The 19713-nt window shown below is 41.8% G+C and overlaps 1 protein-coding gene across 1 annotated transcript in view; it reads right to left on the reverse strand.

The window, feature by feature from the left end:
• Window positions 1-19713, reverse strand: part of LOC104985211 (CUB and sushi domain-containing protein 1) — a 559353-nt gene that overhangs the window by 480017 nt on the left and 59623 nt on the right. Inside the window, exons 3-4 of the mRNA XM_010835275.1 lie at window positions 3085-3267; window positions 944-1270 (exon numbers count right to left, since the gene is read on the reverse strand). Of these exons, the coding sequence (XP_010833577.1) occupies window positions 944-1270; window positions 3085-3267 (510 nt within the window). The remainder of the gene's footprint in view (window positions 1-943; window positions 1271-3084; window positions 3268-19713) is intronic.

Consider the following 19713-nt stretch of genomic DNA (forward strand, 5'->3'; position numbering starts at 1 on the left):
AAGTGAAAGTGAAGTCGCTCAGTCGTGTCCGACTCTTAGCGACCCCATGGACTGCAGCCTATTAGGCTCCTCCATCCATGGGATTTTCCAGGCAAGAGTACTGGAGTGGGCTGCCATTGCCTTCTCCACTATCGGAGCCTAGTTGTCTTTATTTACAGAATGAGGAAGATGAAGCTTATGGTCCAGAGCTGCTACAATGTTAAATGAAACAACTTCTGTCAAATCCTAAGCAGATCACCTAAGATAAGGAGGCAGTCAGTACATTTTAGCTTATCACTCCTATTTAACATTATTATCTTACTTTATGCCCTCAACAGTACAATTTAAGCAGACGGTCTTAAATGTAAGCTATGATCAAATGAGGAGTCTGAAGCAAAGAAAAGTTAGCTGTCTTATCAAAATTCACTAAGTACATACGAGCTGTTGTTTAGTTGCTCAGTTGTGTCCAACTCTTTGCAACCCATTGGACTGTAGCCCGCCAGGCTACTCTGTCCATGGGATTTTCCAGGCAAGAATATTGGAGTGGGTAGCCATTCCCTTCTCCAGGGGATCTTCCCCACCCAGGAATCAGAATCGGGTCACCCACATTGCAGGCAGATTCTTTACTACTAGGTCACCTGGGAACACCCAGTCCATACATTTAGCAGGTGTTATAATCCATGACTCCTGACTCCAAATACCTCAATGCTTTTCACTACTCTGTTCTATTGCATGGAGGATACAGGGGTGGATGGATGGATGGGTGGAAGGAAAACCAGAGAGAGAGAAGTATGTGAGCAACCAGTCCTCACTATAGGGGTGAGTGACCAAGACACTACAACAGAGTGGGGTATTTTTTTAGGTTCTCAGGATAATGTTATATAATTTTGTGAACTGTGACTATAAAACCCCGGAGTAGAGCCAGCGGAGACCCTGGAGGTGGGGTGGGTGTGGATGCACTTACTGGTGTAGGTGATGTTGAAGCCTCGGCCGGTGGTGGAGTGATCCGACTGGAACTCCAGACGGACGATGTGCCCGCTGCTGGCCAGCTGGGACGGCACCTCGTTGCCTGAGAACGTGCCCAGCACAGTTATGTCTGAAATCCCGTCATCTTTGACCGCAAGGAAGTCAAACTGAGGCTCCACGTCAAAGTCATTAAAGATGAGGTGAATTCTGCTGCCTGGCTCAGAGATGATCAGCCAGACGCAGTTCATGTTGTTACCGTACTCTTCTGGGTAATTCGGTGAGAGGATAATTCCTGATGATGCCGTAAAGTTGAAGAAACAGGAAACTGTGAAGACACACAGATAATAATAGTTTCAAACAGTTTTGTCCACATCCGAAGATCTGGCTATGTGCTAAGGACGTGGGAAGGAAGTCTATACCAGCAGTTAACTAGGATGGTTCAACTTTTTCTTTTTTTTTTAAATTTTGAGAGTATCTACTGAATTTGTTACAATCCAGCTTCTGTTTTTATGTTTTTTGGCCTCAACATATATGGGAATCTCAGTTCTCTGAGCAGGGATTGTTGTGGGTTGTGAACAGATTAAGTTCAACATACAGAACAACCACAGCCTATACATAATCAAGTGTACGCTTGATTCAAAGATAACCCTGTCAAGTTGACTGAAACTTGTGGCAAATATTAAGATTTCTTGTTATAACTTTCTGCCTTCAGAAGAGCAAATATTAATATGAAAAATTATGCTGGTTTCATAAGGACAATTTCCAGAAAACAAGGTTGATTCTAATCAGTTCCCTATTTTTCATTTTAAATTTTGCACATGCCTTAAAGCACATTTTTTGAAATTACTTTTTAAGTCATTTACAGGGTAACAATGATTAAAGAACAACTTGGAAAATCAGACCAAATCCTGGTGGATAATATAAAGGTCTCTTGAAATATTTACTTAATGTGTATTGAGAAATCAGTAAGATATATGTTTTATATATGTCTATAAACATATTCTTTGGGAGGGAGCATCTATTGGACTTATTTCTAGGGTGTGGATTTGCTTATTATTTTACATTATTTCTGTATGTTTCCAGGTTATTGCTATACTTAGTCATAAAAAAAAATCTGTTTTTCAATCTTCTATGTAGTCCTTCTTTTCTACTTGTTAAATCACTTACAAGGGACCTAGAGACCATTATATGGAGTGACATAAGTCAGAAAGAGAAAAACAAATACTGTATATTGACACATGTGGAATCTGAAAAAAACTTGGTACAGACAATCTTATTTACAAAGCAGAAACAGAGACGCAGACACAGAGAACAAACATATGGACACCAAAGCTGGAAGAGGGAGTTGGATGAATTGGAAGATTGGGGTTGACATATATACCCTATTGACACTATATATAAGATAAACAACTAATGAGAACCTTAAAAAAATAAACTAAAAACAGGACAAAAAACAGGAGGAAGCAGGCAATTCTTCCACTGAAATGCAGTGACATCACTTCAAGCTCACAATTGTGTTTTAAGTGTCACAGGATTTTGTGTGTTGTGTGCTCAGTCATGTTCTGCTCTGCAATCCTGTGGACTGTAGCCCACCAGGCCCCTCTGTTCATGGGATTCTCCAGTAAGAATACTGGAGTGGGTTGCCATTTCCTTCTCCAGGGGATCTTCCCAACCCAGAGATGAAACCTGCATCTCTTGCATCTCCTGCACTGGCAGGGGGATTCTTTACCACTCGGCCACCTGGGGAGTCCCACACACTACTGATACTATATACAATAGATAACTAACGAGAACCTACTGTACAGCTCAGGGAACTCTACTCAGGGAAGCCATCACAGGACATTATTAGGTTGCAAAGACCCCAGGCCCTGTCCACGGATGGCTCGCAGAGCTGGCATCAGCCCCTCTGGATGGAAGTGATGCTCTGTGGACCTTGCTCGTGGAAAGCTCTCATTGACAGTGTATCTGTCTGGTAGTAAAAACATCACTGACTGGTTTTAAGTCAGTGGAGAAAGAAGAGCTGCATTCGAGGACCCCTGAGTGCTTCTGGTCAATGCTGTGCCCCCGCTCAGGGCATCCCCTGCTCCTCTCCCACCCCCTGGGACAGCTTGGAACAGACCCCGCCAGGAGAGTACTCACATACACAGCTGGGCTTGTTGCCAGACCACTGGTTGTTCTGCTGACACGTGATGACTCTCTCCCCAACCAGCTCGAAGGCCGCCTGGCATTCGAACGTGAGTGTGTCTCCGTGGAGGAAGCTGCTGCCGGTCCGCTTCCCGTAGGCTGGGATGCCCGGGTCCCCACAGCCCCCCTTCTCAATTTCTGAAAGGAGGACAGATGAGCGGACCATTGAGAAAACATGGTGAACGTTTTCAACAGCTTAGAAAGTAAACAGCGATTGACTTTTTCATTGTTTTGATAAACAGTTTCAATTCATCTAATATTTATTTAGCCGAAGCCAGAAAAAATATATACTTCAAATTTTAGAGAAAAGTGTTAAACTTTTCTTTCAAAGGAAACACAAAGCTACACAGATGTGTTGATCATGCAAATGTTAAAATTAATATATGGTTCTTCCTGGTCTACACCTTTTCTTCATGCTGTCCATAACCGCTGCCATTAAAATGTAAATGTTGATTTTGTTTTAATTGATGTATTTTTTAATGTAAACCACACAAGTAAGATGGTTCATTCCCTACTGAATATTTAAATCAATATATCCATTTGAATATTCTTTGCCTTAAATTGGTGTTAAAACTCATTTAGGAAACAAAATGAATATATTCATGGTCTTCAGATGAAAAGAAAATATGTGGAATCAAGGCTCTTTTCATTAGCACATGATTGTAATGACATGCGGATACAAATGCACCATATTATACACACATTTCAACTTGGCTGTGTCACAAATGTTAATGATACAGGATGTATTAACTGAAATATGTTTATTCATTGATTCACACAAAAATATTTCTTGAGGGCCAACAATGCGTCAGGTTCTGTTCTAGGTAAAGAGGTTAGTGGACAAACAAGACAAAATTCCCACACGCACAGGGCTGACATTACATAGAGGGAACTGGTAACAATTTGTGAGATAATGAAGGAGACATAGGCCAGGGTGCCCGGACCTGAAGGAGGATGCTGGGGAATGGGTGGTCTACAGAGGAAAGGAGGGGCTCGGCCAGAGCTGCCTAGGGGGTTTCCATGGGAAGATTTTATAGGGTTTTCAGAAGATACACAACATGATCCGAGTACAAGTTCCGAAGACCCTCTGCCGGGCTGGGAGTGGAGGCAGAAGAAGTATAAGTTTCCACAACTCAGGGAGGTTTCTCTGTGCTTGGCTCACAGATGCATCTCTCAGTCCACGGTCCTTTCTGAATTCTTCATGTGTTCGCACTTTGTCGTCTTGCTGTGAGCAACAGCAAATTCAGATGTAGCAACATAAATGCTTTCTGATGATGTCTCAGTGTTTGGAAAGTCTGTGGAAGTGACTCAGCTGAATTTCTGGGTGGTTTTCAGGTACATTCCTGCCTTGTGGGGAACCTGTCTAAGCTCAGAGATCTATCCAAAGATGGCTTATTCTCCTCCGGAGAAGAAACTCTACCTCTGAGTGTTCAAGAGTATCAGAGAGGTGAAATCAGCTGGTAATATAATGATGGTAAAACTTCAACATGTAGGATATCAGCCTATCTGTTTTTGAAGCAAATTAGCACAAGAAACACAAAACCAAACCAAACCAGGCACTTCGTGCAAACAAGTTCATCACGCTCTCCTGAAGGCTCAGGCCATCAGATTAAAAAGACGGCCTAAATAGTATCAGTTAAATGGGAGCTAAAATGTTCCTGGATGCAATGTAGGCCAAGAAAGCCTTGGAGGACACTTTTCCTTAAGGACCAGCCTTGGAGTACAAGTGGATGAACCTGAGCTGAACAAAGGCAGGAATGGATCTACTTGAATTTAATGCTTGGATTACCTTGAACCAAATTTCATTGACTGAAGGCAATCTGGACTGGTGGTTTATAACAGAAAATACCTTATTTTTTAATTTATTCATTTTTCATTGAAAGATAATTGCTTTATAGTATTGAGTTGGTTTCTACCAAACATCAACATAGATTTGATGTTGAATCAGCCATAGATTTACCTATGTCCCCTCCCACTTGAACCCCCCTCCCATCTCCTTCCCCATCCCACCCCTCTAGGTTGTTACAGAGACCCAGTTTGAGTTCGTTGAGTCATACAGCAAATTCCCATCGGCTATCTATTTTACATATGGTAATGTATTTTTCCATGTTACTCTCTCTACACAGCCCACCTTCTCCTTCCCTCCTCCCCCAAGCCAAGTCCATAAGTCTGTTCTCTACATCTGTGTCTCCACTGCTGCTCTGCAAATAGGTTTGTCAGTACCATCTTTCTAGATTCCACATATGTGCATTAGTATACAGTATTTGTTTTTCTCTTTCCGACTTACTTCACTCTGTATAATAGGCTCTAGGTTCATCCACCTCATTAGGACTGACTCAAATTCCTTTTTATGACTGAGTAATATTCCATTGTATAAATGTGCCACAGCTTCTTTATCCATTATCTGTTGATGGATTTCTAGGTTGCTTCCATGTCCTAGTTGCTGTAAACAGAGCTGCAATGAACATCTGTATCCTTTTCAATTTTTGTTTCCTCATGGTATACACATAGTAGTGGGGTTGCTGGGTCATATGGCAGTTTTATTCCTATCTTTTTAAAGAAATATCCACAGTGTTCTTCATAGTAGCTGTACTAATTTACATTTCTACCAACAGTGCAAGAGTGTTCCCTTTTCTCCACACCCTCTCCAGAATTTATTGTTTGCAGATTTTTTGATGATGGCCATTCTGACCAGTGTAAGGTGATATTTCATTGTAGTTTTGATTTGCAGTTCTCTAATAATGAGCAATATTGAGCATCTTTTAATGTGTCTATTAGCCATCTGTATGTCTTGTTTGGAGAAATGTCTGTTTAGGTCATTTTCCCACTTTTTAATTGGGTTGTTTGTTTTTCTGTATTGATCTGTAAATAAATTATGTTCCTGGGTTGGAAGAATAAATTTTGTGAAAATTACTATTCTACTAAATGTAATCTACAGATTCAGTACAATCACTATCAAATTACCAATGACATTTTTCACAGAACTAGAACAAAAACTCTCACAATTCATATGGAAACACAAAAGATCCCAAATAGCCAAAGCACTCTTGTGAAAGAAGAATTGATCTGGAATAATCAATCTTCATCACTTCAGACTATGCTACAAAGTTATAGTTATCAAGGCAGTATGATACTGGTGCACGCACACACACACACACACACACACACACACACAACACAGAAATATAGACCAATGGAACAAGATTAAAAGCCCAGAGATAAACCCACATACCTATGGATACCTTATTTTTGACAAGGGAGGCAAGAATATACAATGGGGCAAAGATAGTCTCTTCAATAGTCTCTTCAAAATGGACAACTCCATGTAAAAGAATGAAATTCTTCAAAATGGACAACTCCATGTAAAAGAATGAAATTAGAACACTTCCTAAGACCATACACAAAGATAAACTCACAATGGATTAGAGACATAAATGTAAGAGCAGAAACTATAAAACTCTCAGAGGAAAACATAAGCAGAACACGCAATGACACACATCAAAGCATGATCCTCGATGACCCACCTCCCTCAGTACTGGAAATAAATAAGTGGAACCTAATTAAACTTAAAAGTTTTTGCACAGCAAAGGAAACTACAAACAAGGAAAAAATACAGCCCTCAGAATGGGGAAAAATAATAGCAAATGAAACAACTGACAAAGGATTAATTTCCAAAATATACAAGCAGCTGATGCAAGAGCTTCCATTTGATGGGACCTGTCAGTGGAATAGGGGTCAGGAGCCCAGGGTCCTGGCCAAGGACTCAGCTCTGAGGTCAGGAATCAGAACACCAGACTTGGTTTGGAAATTCCTGGGCTCTGCTGGGCCACCTGATAGAATTTAGTCTTGAAAAGTCTCCATTTTCACTTCCTCAGTTTACTACTTTCTACCTCACGGGGCGGCTGTGAGAGTTAAACTGTATAATTCACATAAGTCCTGGCATATAGGGCTCATAATATGAGCTATCACTATGATTATTAGCAAACCTTAGACTTCTAGATGCTTCTTTTTGCCTCTGTGATGCTAAGGCTCATTACTTTTTATAGTGAAATGAATTAACAGCATTTGTGGGAATACTGCTTTCTACATTAACTGAGTCTGGGAACTCCTGACTTTGCAGAGTGCATGGAAATAAACTGGTTGTAGACACATTGTGTCTACACACTGGAAGGTCTTTCTGCTTCCCATGTTGAGGGTTTAGAGTGTCTAGTGGCGCTTCATCTCCACCAAAGATACTGGTACTCCCTGACTCAGACATAAGGCCAGGGCTGGCCTGGAGCAGAACCTGGATCTGGTGAGTCCTTTTTTAAGAGTTTGGCAGGGACTTGCGATGCCAAGTCCAGGGACTAGCATTGGACAAGTAACATCCACTATCAGTAAGTCTGCATAGAAGAGCTGGACCCACTCATCAGCCACAGAATATGAAACTTCCCTTGGGGAGCATTTTTGGGCATTTTGTATTCTTGACCCCTGCATACTGTATCACTTAAGCCCCAAGTACCTGTGACAGAATCCATGCAGATTCAGAAATGTCCCTTGGAGGTCAAACTGCCTTCACTTGAGAGTACATCTAGGTCATGTATTGTCTGAACCAGTACAAACAAGTAAAGGAAGAATAAGACCGGGCTGACATCAATACAGTAACCGCATCAAGCCCCCTTCTATGTGGAACAAAATGTCAGATGTCAAAAATGATCCTGCTGTGTTCATGCTTTCTTAGAAACCATAGTCTTTTATCAATGAAAACACTGAAGCCCCCAGAGGGGAAAAAAAGCCAGTCAAATATCTCTTCCAAATGATCACTCTAGAAATGGGATCTGATAAAGAGGAGTCTAAGGGAAATACTAGGTTGCAATTATTTCCTCTCTCCTTCTCAGATGCTGCCTTTTTAGCAGTTGGGGTCACTGGTAAACAAGTCTACTGGGGACTCAATAGCACTCCCATTGATATGTTTTTCTTTGACAGTGATTTTTAAAAGTACACAATAATGTTATTTCAATATTTTTCATATTGATTAATATTTCTAAATTTTATAAAGTATTACTTTTGAATACTAATTTTATAACTGATCTAAACATTTACACTACATTGACATTACATATTTAATGCTCACCTCTAATATATTTTATTTTTATTTGACAGTTCATGCTATACCTATAAATGTTTATATAATAAATGAGTAATTAGACTCACTAATTTTCTTTTAGACTTTTATTTTTACTTTATATCAGTGTGTAGCTGATTAACAATGTTGTCATAGTGTCAGGTGGACAGTGAAGAGACTCAGCCATACACATTCATATGTCCTTTCTCCCCCAAACTCTGCTCCCATCCAAGCTGCCACACAACATGTAGCAGAGCTCCTTGTGCTATACAGTAGGTGCTTGTTGGCTATCTATTTTAAATATAACTGAGTGTATATGCCTATCCCGAACTCCCTAAGGGATCCACTAATTTTTTTTAATGTATCAGAACTCACCTTTTCCTGGCCTATCAGTATTCTGTTGCTGCTGCTGCTGCTGCTAAGTCACTTCAGTCGTGTCCGACTCTGTGCGACCCCAGAGACGGCGGCCCACCAGGCTCCCCCGTCCCTGGGATTCTCCAGGCAAGAACACTGGAGTGGGTTGCCATTTCCTTCTCCAATGCGTGAAAGTGAAAAGTTCAAGTGAAGTCGCTCAGTCGTGTCTGACTCTTAGCGACCCCGTGGACTGCAGCCAACCAGGCTCCTCCGTCCATGGGATTTTCCAGGCAAGCGTACTGGAGTGGGGTGCCATCGCCTTCTCCATATCAGTATTCACTGACATGTAAACCAAAATATTGAAACTGAAATTGAGTCTGCTATAACAAAGACTTATCAGTCACACTTCTGAGAAAGAACATTAAAACCATTAAGGTGAGCCATATCCACTTGACAATTACTGATCTACAAGTCACTCCATTAAAGCCAGTCCTTAATCTGAAATGTCATGGCTGCTCTCTGATATTTACCACATGATTAGTGCACAGCTTCCCTGTAAGGCTGCTCACCGATTGAGAAATGTTATTGTTCACATTTAGTGCCATCTTTGCATCTGCTTTGACCCCAACACACGATAGAAGAGGTGCAGATGAATGAACGCTGCTTTAAGGAATAACTGAGTTCCCCTGGACGGCTCTGCACAGCTAAGTATCCTGGCTTGGTGACTTGTCCACATAGCAGGACCTTCCTGTTTCTGACTCTACTTCTTCATCTCCTCCTCCATGCTCAAGGGAACTACCCTGCCTTCTCCAAACCCATCCACAGGAGTGCACCTACAGCAGACCCCCCTGACAGGTGTCTGTGTCTCTTAGAGACCACTCATGTCAAGCAGGTGCATTTCCACACACTGGAAACCACTGTGTCAACCTCTGTGCCTCCCACCCCATCAAGGATTCTCTCCTTCCAATAGCAGAGGAGTCCTGAGCCTCCCAGGACACATCAAGCTTCCACACTGTCCTCCCATCAAAGACACCACCCTCTCTCTTTCTAGAATGTCCCTCTTGGTTAGTCTCTTCAGAGCCTCATAATCTGGAGCACTGTTGCTCCCTACCCTGGGGTTTACAGGTAGCTTTCCTGTAGAGGTTTAAGAACAAGTCTTATCTGGTCCTATTTGGATATGGACCTGTCTTTCTACTTCATTACACTGTTACTTTTTCCAGAATGATAAGGCTTATCTTCCCTGGACTTACTGATAGTTAAATGGTGCCCTGAACAAAGTGGACACTTGGTGCTTTGTTATTACTTAAAAGGAACTGAGACATCTTCTCAAGCTTAGGTAGTTTTTGGCTATAACACAGCCTGTGTCCCTTTTTTTTTTTTTTCTCTGTAAAGAGTTACCATCTCTTGCCTAACTGCTTAGCCTGTGGTAGATTCTTCTGAGCACCACTCACTGTTTCAACTACAGGTCTAACCAACAAATGAACAGACCAAGCAACTGGTCTTGTGGAGAGTATAGCTTAGGGCAGTTGGCAGAAAATACACAAACAGCCTAAAGTAAGCCAGACAGGGACAAATGTGCTGAGAAAGAGAAAGCAGGTAAGAGGAATAACTCTGGTTTGAGTGATGGAAAGTAGAGTAGTCAGAGGGTCTTTTCTGGTGGGACAGTCAGATAAGGTTTCTGGAAGCTGAACATGTTGGCAGAGACTTGAAATGGGGGGACACACTTGAAAGGTGTAAGGGTGGAGATGGTCCCACCTGCGGTGAGCAGGAGTGACCTGCAGGGCTGGGTGAGGGATGCCCCTGGCAGGGTGAGGAAGAGCAAGATGACCGCAGGCGGTGAAGGGAGAGATGAGGACACAGAAACACCGAGCTGGCCAGGGCCAGGCGGTGCACGGTCTCTGGATTTTTATGTGGATTTCATTCTTTCATTGTGTTTTATTACAATCGTGCTGTAAGAGCTATAGAAACCAGATAAACTATCAATCTCTCCCCTAAATTGTTGTGAAACATCGTCTCATAATAAAGATGGGAGAGGACATCTAAATGCCACTGTGAGATAAGACTTTCCTTTGGGTTATCAGTTCCATTATTTTAGCTTCTTTCCTGCTGAGAATAGCAATCCTGAATGATCATGAAGATTGACTTTCTATCAATGCATATTTATATATATATATATGCATATGCAGGCAGCATGGTTTATAGAAAAGGCTATCAGATTGGCTAAGAATCTAGGTTTGATTGACAGATCTTTCACTTAATAACCAAGAATACTTCATTATTTGATTTGATACTTTTAAAAAAAATATTTAATTGGAGGATAACTGCAAAATTGTTAGTTTTTGCCATATATCAGTATGAATTGGCGATAGGTATACATGTGTCCCCTCCATCCTGAATCCCCCTCCCACCTCCATCCTATCCTTCCCACCCCATCCCTCTGGGTTGCCCCAGAGCACCAGCTTTGGGTGTCCTGCTTCATGCATCAAACTCGCAATGGTTATCTATTTTACATATAGTAATGTATCATTTCAATGCTATTCTCTCAAATCATCCCACCCTCTCCTTCTCCCACTGAGTCCAAAAGTCTATTCTTTATGTCTGTGTCTCCTTTGCTGCCCTGCAAGCAGGATTCTTGATACCATATATAAATGCTTTGATGTTTTAAATTGTGGAGCATGCCCTGCGTGCTAGGGTACTAGAACCAGGGATGAGTTACCCCCTTCAGGAAGTCCATAGTCTAGTAATCTGAATAGACTGTGCCAAGTAACCATCACAGGGCATTTTGTGAGACATCTGTCTCATCAAAGATAATCGGAAGTCAATATTAAACATCGAATGCCCTTAAAATGAAGATAAACTGTCGAAGGAAAAAGAGACCCTGAACTTTTAACTACTTCTGTCCAGCCCACAGCACTTATCCTGCAAGTCATGTAGAAAAGGCTTGAATTGGAGTTCCAAGAATTCTGGTCACAAGGCAGCTAGACTGGGTCCAGAGTGACTCAGCCAAGGGCAGTGTTTGGGAGGTGGCGGGAGGTGGCAGGGGGGTGGTGGCGTCTGACTCAGAGACAAGCCAAGTGACTGGCCAGAGGTCAGTGGCTGCTACCCACCCTCTGTTCCTTAATGAGGGGATCTTCTCAGGACCCTTCTACTTCTTTTCCACGTTAATTTCTATCCTCTTAACGAAGACCCAGCATTACTGGGCCCCTGACTTCAGGAGGAAACAAGTTAAAAGGGACAGGAAGAAGCCCTTCAACTTTAGAAACCAGCTGAAGTTGGTCCTTAGGGCATGAGTATAACAGAACGCAAGATCTGAGAGTTTTGGAGGTGCTCTGTATTGTTACTATCTTTCCCGTTGGGCAGAAGCTTTGAGTACAGACCTTAACCATAACACTTGTAGAGAAAGTTACACACCTGATTCCAGCAGAAGCAAACAGACCCGCCTTCTGCCTGGACCTCTGCCTCTGCCTCCATCAGTGGTTCCCAAAGCCACCTGCACGTCACAGTTGTCCAAGGATCCTCACCTCCACAAATCACAAATTCTAGTATTTCTTGATGAACCACAGCTTTGACTATATGGACCTTTGTTGGCAAAGTGATGTCCCTGCTTTTTATTTGCTGTCTAGGTTTGCCACAGCTCTTTTTCCATGGGGCAAACGTCTTTTAATTTCATGGCTGCAGTTACTGTCCACAGTGATTTTGGAACCCAAGAAAATAAAGTCCGTCACTGTTTCCATTTATTCCCCCATCTTTTTACCAATACATTAAACAAGTACAGAAATAGATAAGTGACATTATACAAGCTAAGCTTCTGTTCTCACAGCACATAGTAAAACTGTCACTAAAGAGTGTGAATTGTGTTTTATATGGTAACCCAAATGTTAGTAATCAAAAAGTTCAAGGAAAATCGGCTTACATTAATGAGTATTTTATTTTCCTGAAATAACAAGAATAATGGATGTAGGAGTGCAAGACAGACCCATGGTCAGATCAGTAAGAACCCAGGCTCTTCATTGCTATTTTCCATCACCCTGAACATGTTGGTTGGTATCTTAAGGGTTGCAGTCTCATGGCACAAAGTGGCTGCTGGATGGGAAGGTAGGAAGAAAGAAGAGAGTCACAGTCCCCCACAAGGACAGCTAGTGGGGTTCTTTCTTTAACAAGAAGAAGGAAAAAAAATACTTTTCCAGAGGCCTTATCTAGTGATTTCTGTTATATCTCTTTGTGTCTTGCTGGTCACCTAACCATTCCTACCTCTGAAGAATCCTGTAAATATAATATTAGCACTTCCCAGACTCTCTCATGTAGGAAGAAAAAGGAAAAGAGTGTCTTCTAAAGTGGCATTTGCATAACCCATCATGCTAGCATCTGCCACGAGATGCTAGCAAAATTAGAAATGGAATGTGACGCCTGCCAAAAATACCACGTCAATGGAAATGAAATCCCCTCTCAAACATAAAATCATTTTCAACATGTTTGGCAGTGTTAGCTGGTACAGTGTTTAAATATCTTGTTAGTTTATGTTCAGTGTTCAGGGGGAAAAAAGTACAAATCTGTTTCTGTAAATTCTTTTGGGAATAAGCTGGGAGTTAAATAAAGATAAATAAAAGGGAATGCTGTTTTAGAGAAAACGTATTACTAGAACAACTTTCAGAGAAGTCAAAAAGCAACAAAGTAACAGATTAGGTAAAAAACTAAAAAAATGCCTGAGAGTATCATGAACCAAAGCCATTTCACAATTTCTTTATTCTTTCTGAATTCTGCCGTCAAGATCACGGCAGAATCTTTATTCTGCCATGCAAGGCATCTGCTGCTGGACTAGTTGACAATTTACAGGGAATCTTCAACTTGCTGACTCCCAGGTCATGTGCATTATCATGGCCAGAGAGCACATTTGAATGGCCCACCAGAAAGAAGAGAGAGAGGTACACAATGAAGAAAAGGAAAAAAAAAAAAAAAAAGGGGATTTTAACTTTAGAAACCAGGAAGCCAGTTAATAAATTATCTGCTCTGTTAGTTCTTATTTTCCTAAGGAGATATTAACTGTACCAAAATGAAGCTATCGTTTCTGATAGCATTTCACACGCTTTTAGTTAACAGTCTGAGACCATAAACTCGCTGTTTCCTCCAAATGTGTTTTACAGACAGTTCTTCTCACAGCTAGGAAGTCACAGCGCTTAAAGATGACTACACTGTACCTGTTTTACTAAGACAGAGGTCGTATGTTGACTTTCTCTACCAGTGCACAGTGTTACTACATAACATTTATTACAGAAAACTAAAGATAAACATTTTGGGTTTACTGTATCTGCTAAGACAGTTATCTTGTGCCTACTTCACAAAGATGATTTCTGGATTGAAATGGGCATTTAGCTGTGCATAATGTAAACATTTTTTCTAGGCTAATTTTGTCAACTTTGCTCTACAATTAGGCTCAACATTTGGGCACTTGATTATCCAATTATCTGTGCATTAGAGCGAGCCCAAAATTGCTTCTGGAAAAGCATCTTGGCTTGGCCCACAGTACTTCATTAGGTCACCTCTAAAGAGCTGGCATTGCCTCTACCCAGGCCTGTGTTCTTGTTAAGCATTTCATCTTATACGGTAATGTCATTTTATCCAAGCATATGGCTCTGTCCTAATTTGGCAACACAGCATATCTGCATAGCAAGGGCTTATCTGGGCATACAATATTGAATTAACTGCTAATCAACTATTCTTCAGAGATGCTAGGGACAGAATTTTATCTCCTCCTAATTCCTACCCTGAAATGCTAAGCCCCAGGATGGCTCTACCTGGAGACAGGGCCTTTAGGGAAGTAACTGAGTTTAAAGGGGGTTGTAACGACTGGGCTCCAATCCAACATGACTGATGTTCTTACATGGAGAAGAGACGCCAGGGATTTGCACACACAGGAAAGACTCTGTGAGGACACAGCCAGATGACAGTCATGTACAAGCCAAGATGTCAGGTCTCAGAAGAAATCCAACCTGCTAAGCACTTGGATCTTGGGAATGTGAGCAAAGAAATTGCTGTGTTTCAGCCCCACCCAGTCTGTGGTACATTGTTAAGCCTGCTCCAGCAAATTAATACAACTTAAATTAAGATACTCTATTTATGGATAAGGGCATGAAGCTATATCCATGCAGTTTATTCTTCTAGAACAGGTATGTCTTTCATTAGGTCAGGGTTGGGCCACTTTCTAGTTCTCGTGACATACTTCTCATCACTGATATAAACTTCAGAATCATGCTACTGGCATACACTGAGAGTTGTTAAAAGACAGAGTCTATTGCTCCAGGCTGCTGAAAAATATTTCTTTAAAATGTTGTTGAGAATATTGTTTGCATTTTAGCGAGATAATAACTTTAGGAAGTCCAAAGGGAAAAATGTATTCTCTAATTTTAGTAGTATAAAATTATTGGGAAACTGGTTTATTTTTATTCTATTAATTTTCTGGTTATAGGAAGACAAGAAGACTGATGAAGAAAGATGATAAGGAGACTGGTGTGAAGTCTTGGGGTGGGAACTGCTGGTGTCAGGGGACCTGAAAAAACAGTAGTGAGCACACAAGAGAGTGAGAACCGAGTTTCTAGAGCATCAGAGTTCATGGATGGCCAGGCCTTCGACAGGACCACTGGAGTGACTGGACCGGGTGCCAGCACTCTGCTCGCCTCAGCACCTCTGCTCCTCTCTGCTCTGCAGAGGCCCCCGCTCGGTCTTAAACTCTCTCATCTCTCAAGAAGGAAGCTTCTCCTGGCTGTGGGAATTTGCTAAAAGAAAATGTGAGAAGACGTGCTGGTGCTTAAGTTGGGCAAAAGGGGCCTGCATTTGGTCTGACATTTGTAACATTTTCACCAACGTTCATTGATCCACAGATCAAAAACGTTCAGCAGAAAAATTCTGGAAAGCTCCCAAAATCAAAGCTTGAATTTGCTGCACTTCAGCAACTACTAGGCAGCATTACAGGTAATCAAGAGGTAAGTGTGCAGAAGGATGTGGGGATGTGTGCTATATGTAATGCTACGCTATTTCATATCACAGACTCGAGCATCCTCAAAGGTTGACCACCTCAAGGTGGAGGAGTCTTGGAACCAATCCCCAGAGGAAACCGAGGGCCAACCTCGCAAACTCCACTGGAGAGAAACACAGAGCCCCACACCTTCCTGCTGATCCCCCTGACCTGGTCCTCCTGGTCACTGAATGCTTCCATCCTGAACTTACACTGCTCTTTCCGGTGATAGATACCCTCTGGATCCATAAAAGATGACATAACTCCCCATTTTCCTGCATGTTTCTTATTCTACTTGCTACTTAGGTTCAGAGAGGAAATGATGAGCAGAGAAATACTATTCCTCCACCTTCAGTCAGAAGCCTGCTATTTTCATAACTTTGAAAGAATTCACTTTGGGATGTGATTTCATATTGAGACGGTTAGTTAGGAGAAGGTCATATTATTATAATTTTCTCATTGTCATTATCAATAGTACAGTATCCTCAAAACATTTATAATAAGCACTCCTAAAGTTCAGTTTATTTCTCACAAATATCACTAATGCTGTTTCCTTCCACATTTCCCCACATTGCTTCATATTTCTCAAAGATCAAGATGAATATTTAAAAAGTATATTCTTCCACAGTTTTGGAATAAAGGAAATACTATAACCACTTTTGAATACTGTTTTTACTGATGAAAATTCTCACTTCATTTTTGGCACCAATAAGCTCTAAAACTTAAATCACATTATTTCATCTTATTAATAAACAAAAGGGGGTGGGATGAGATAATTGCTGGCATTCCTTTCCAGTTTTATATTTTTATGACATCCTGAAATATTTGATGTAGAACTTAGCAACAAAAATATGAACCTATCAATCTTGACTCTCCCATGGTTAATAATTTTTACTAAAAAGACTGTTTTAGGACAATCCCAAAGAACTAATGCAGTTCATTTATGGTTATTGTCACCATCCTCCTAAAGACACACCAAGACACACCACACACAAATGTGTCTGTAGTTTTAGCTGATTTCCAGCGTATTGTGCATTGCCTCCTGGGTTCAGGGTTTCCCCATTCATAGTCAACCGTCTTTGGTCATCACTGTTGTCATTTGATTATTCTCTGCTCCACATTGTGCCTCCTTCTTCCACTTTTGATGCCAAAGCCAAAATAATCTTTCTAACCCCCAGAGGTCATGAAATACCCCTGGTGAACCCCTTCAATCTCAACCCAAAGGCTTGTGCCTGATTTAGAAAGCCAGCATTGCCGCCTCCCTGGGTCAACTTTCACGGCCGACCCTCTCCCTCCTGTGATCATAACCCAGGCTGCAACTTCCTCTAGTCCCTGATAGTACCCCCATCCTTTCAGCCTCATGCCTGCTCTAAACATTCCGTTTCCTCTTGTCTTTAGCCTGATCCACTCAATCCACTGTTGATATTCTAATTTCCATTGCACTTACTCTGGGATTAGACTTGATCACAGGCTCTGCCCTCACTTGTCTCTTCTCTGGGAGTTGTATTTATCTTCTGTGACTTACTTTAAACTCTCACACGGTCTATTTTATTGACATTTAGATTCCCAGTACCTAGCCAAGTGATCCACACACAGTACATGCTCTTCAAGATGAGTTTTAATGAATGCCACAGAGTTTTCTATTTATATATGGAGAAGGCAATGGCAACCCACTCCAGTACTCTTGCCTGGAAAATCCCATGGGCAAAGGAGCCTGGTGGGCTGCAGTCCATGGGGTTGCTAAGAGTCGGACATGACTGAGTGACTTCACTTTCACTTTTCACTCTCATGCATTGGAGAAGGAAATGGCAACCCACTCCAGTATTTTTGCCTGGAGAATCCCAGGGACACAGGAGCCTAGTGGGCTGCCATCTATGGGGTCACACAGAGTCAGACACGACTGAAGCGACTTAGCAGTAGCAGCATGCATTTAGAACCTATGTTTGCTACCATCACATGTTTGATGCATTGTCCCTTTCATGAAACTTTTGTCTAACTCCTGATTCACCTATGATCCTAGGTGGGACAGATGGGTCTAGAAAAACTGTATTTTTTTTTTAACCTGAAAAGACAAAACATTTTATTTAAATGATAATGGTGTATTTTATGAACAAGTAAAAACTGTGTTTATAAAAAGACCTTTACTATACTCTGGAGAATTTAATGAAGTCCAATCATGTCTTAACCCTTGTCCTAGGCTGAGATCTTGGCAAGCTAAAAAAGATATAATAGATGGAAAATGAAAGCAACATTTTCTGTACTGATAAAGTGCATCTATTTTGTTTGAATATGTTTTCATGGTAGTAATCTGATGAAATAATATTTTGCCAAATAAAAATTTGGGTTGGATATGATACTTCTTCTTAGCCCTAAAAACAGCCTCTCACAAGCTCAGACCAAACCTTTTATAGACTACACGTATGGATAACAGCAGATTGCACTTTGACACGTGATTAAAGCAGCTCTGCGGAGCTTGTACGCCTATTCTTTTTCTCATTTGCTTCTTAACTGTCATCTCTAACCTGAATCGGGGGTTTTAAGAAAACAAAACCAGAATAGATAATAGATAATCTATAGCTATGGGCTTCCCTGGTGGCTCAGTGGTAAAGAATCCACCTGCCAACGTAGGAGACATGGATTCGCTCCCTGGGTTGGGAAGATGCCCTGGAGGAGGAAATGGCAACCCACTCCAGTATTTTTGCCTGGAGAATCCCAGGGACCAGGGAGCCTGGAGGGCTAGAGTCCATGGGGTGGCAAAGAGTCAGACAGGACTTAGCGACTAAACAACAATAACAACAACAATCTATTGCTACCACTTCACTATTGTGTGGTGGGTGTTACTAATCTGATGAAAGTGTGTCCAAGATCAGTAAACGCTCCTTGTTCTGGCTGAGGAAAGAGTTGGTTGACATAGATTTTCTTGTGCAAGCATCCACATGGTACCTGCTGTTGCATTGGAGTCTCATTTTTCTGAGGATTTGACCCAGATCTCTCTAAAACAACTGACTTCCTTCCATCATCTTTAGACAACAACACTGCAGCCTGTGAATGGCCACCAACCAACCATGCCCTTTGCAGATGGTGTGGGCTTCTCCCCACTGGTGGGCAGGGATACGCTCCCTGAGTTTCAGGAATCTGTGTGGACGCAACATAACCAGGCACCTGGAATGACCTGGAGTTTCCCACAAGTATCCCTCTCCATCACGATCAATAACATAATCTCAGAAAGTAGCAGATTGCTATTAAAAGTGCCCTATGTTTGTTAAAATCAAGTGTAATCATGCTTAATTATGATGTTCAGGGGAAATTCTGTTGTGTGCATAAAATACTGTACTTGCATTTCACAAAAATGTGATTTGACTAAAACAAAAATGAGATGCTCTCAAAGGTGCTGTTGACAGCTAAGCTGAGTCAAGAATGATGCTGCTCTGTTTTGCTTTTTCCCCTTGGTGCTCCCATCCCAAATTACAGGACCCTAGAAATCCAGGAGACATGTAACCACAGACAGGAGCTGTGCCAGCTCTTCCCCTTGTCTCGTAGAGGCTATGGAAGCATCAGTCTCCAAACTCAGGGTCAGCACTGCCCAAATCATTTCTATGTGTCATTGAAGGTGAAAACTGTCTTTGTGGTGTTGTCCAGAAAGCTAAGACAGGGGCCTCAGAGAACACTTGTTGGGAAAATGATGATTTAAGATACTGATCAGCAACTCTGGGAGAGCTACATTTACATGGCCAAATCCTCCGCTCTCCTGGGTGACCTAGTAACCTGATTTGAGACTTCAAAGCTGACTCTGAGCTGACGGTTGAGATCCAGCAGTGCTGCCTGTCTCAGCGCAGAGGGCTGGCCTGGCAGTCAGCACCACCACGGGATCCTGCCTTCTCCTGATTCTGCTGCATGAGAGCAAGAGAAACGTGCACCCAGGTCACTGGGACCAGCAGGGCACCACAAAACCAGCAAGGTCATCAGAAACAAAGAAGGTCTGAGCAGGGGTCACAGTCCAAGGAGGCATGTTGCGTAAACGTAACCCTGGGTTTTGAATGAGATCCTGGAACAGAAAGAGGATGTCAGGTAAAAACTTGGGAAACCTGAAGTGTTAAGCATTAAGTGTGTGGTCAGT

This window comes from Bison bison, unplaced genomic scaffold, assembly GCF_000754665.1.
Source record: "Bison bison bison isolate TAMUID 2011002044 unplaced genomic scaffold, Bison_UMD1.0 scf7180017864040, whole genome shotgun sequence".
In the NCBI taxonomy this organism is placed as follows: domain Eukaryota; kingdom Metazoa; phylum Chordata; class Mammalia; order Artiodactyla; family Bovidae; genus Bison; species Bison bison.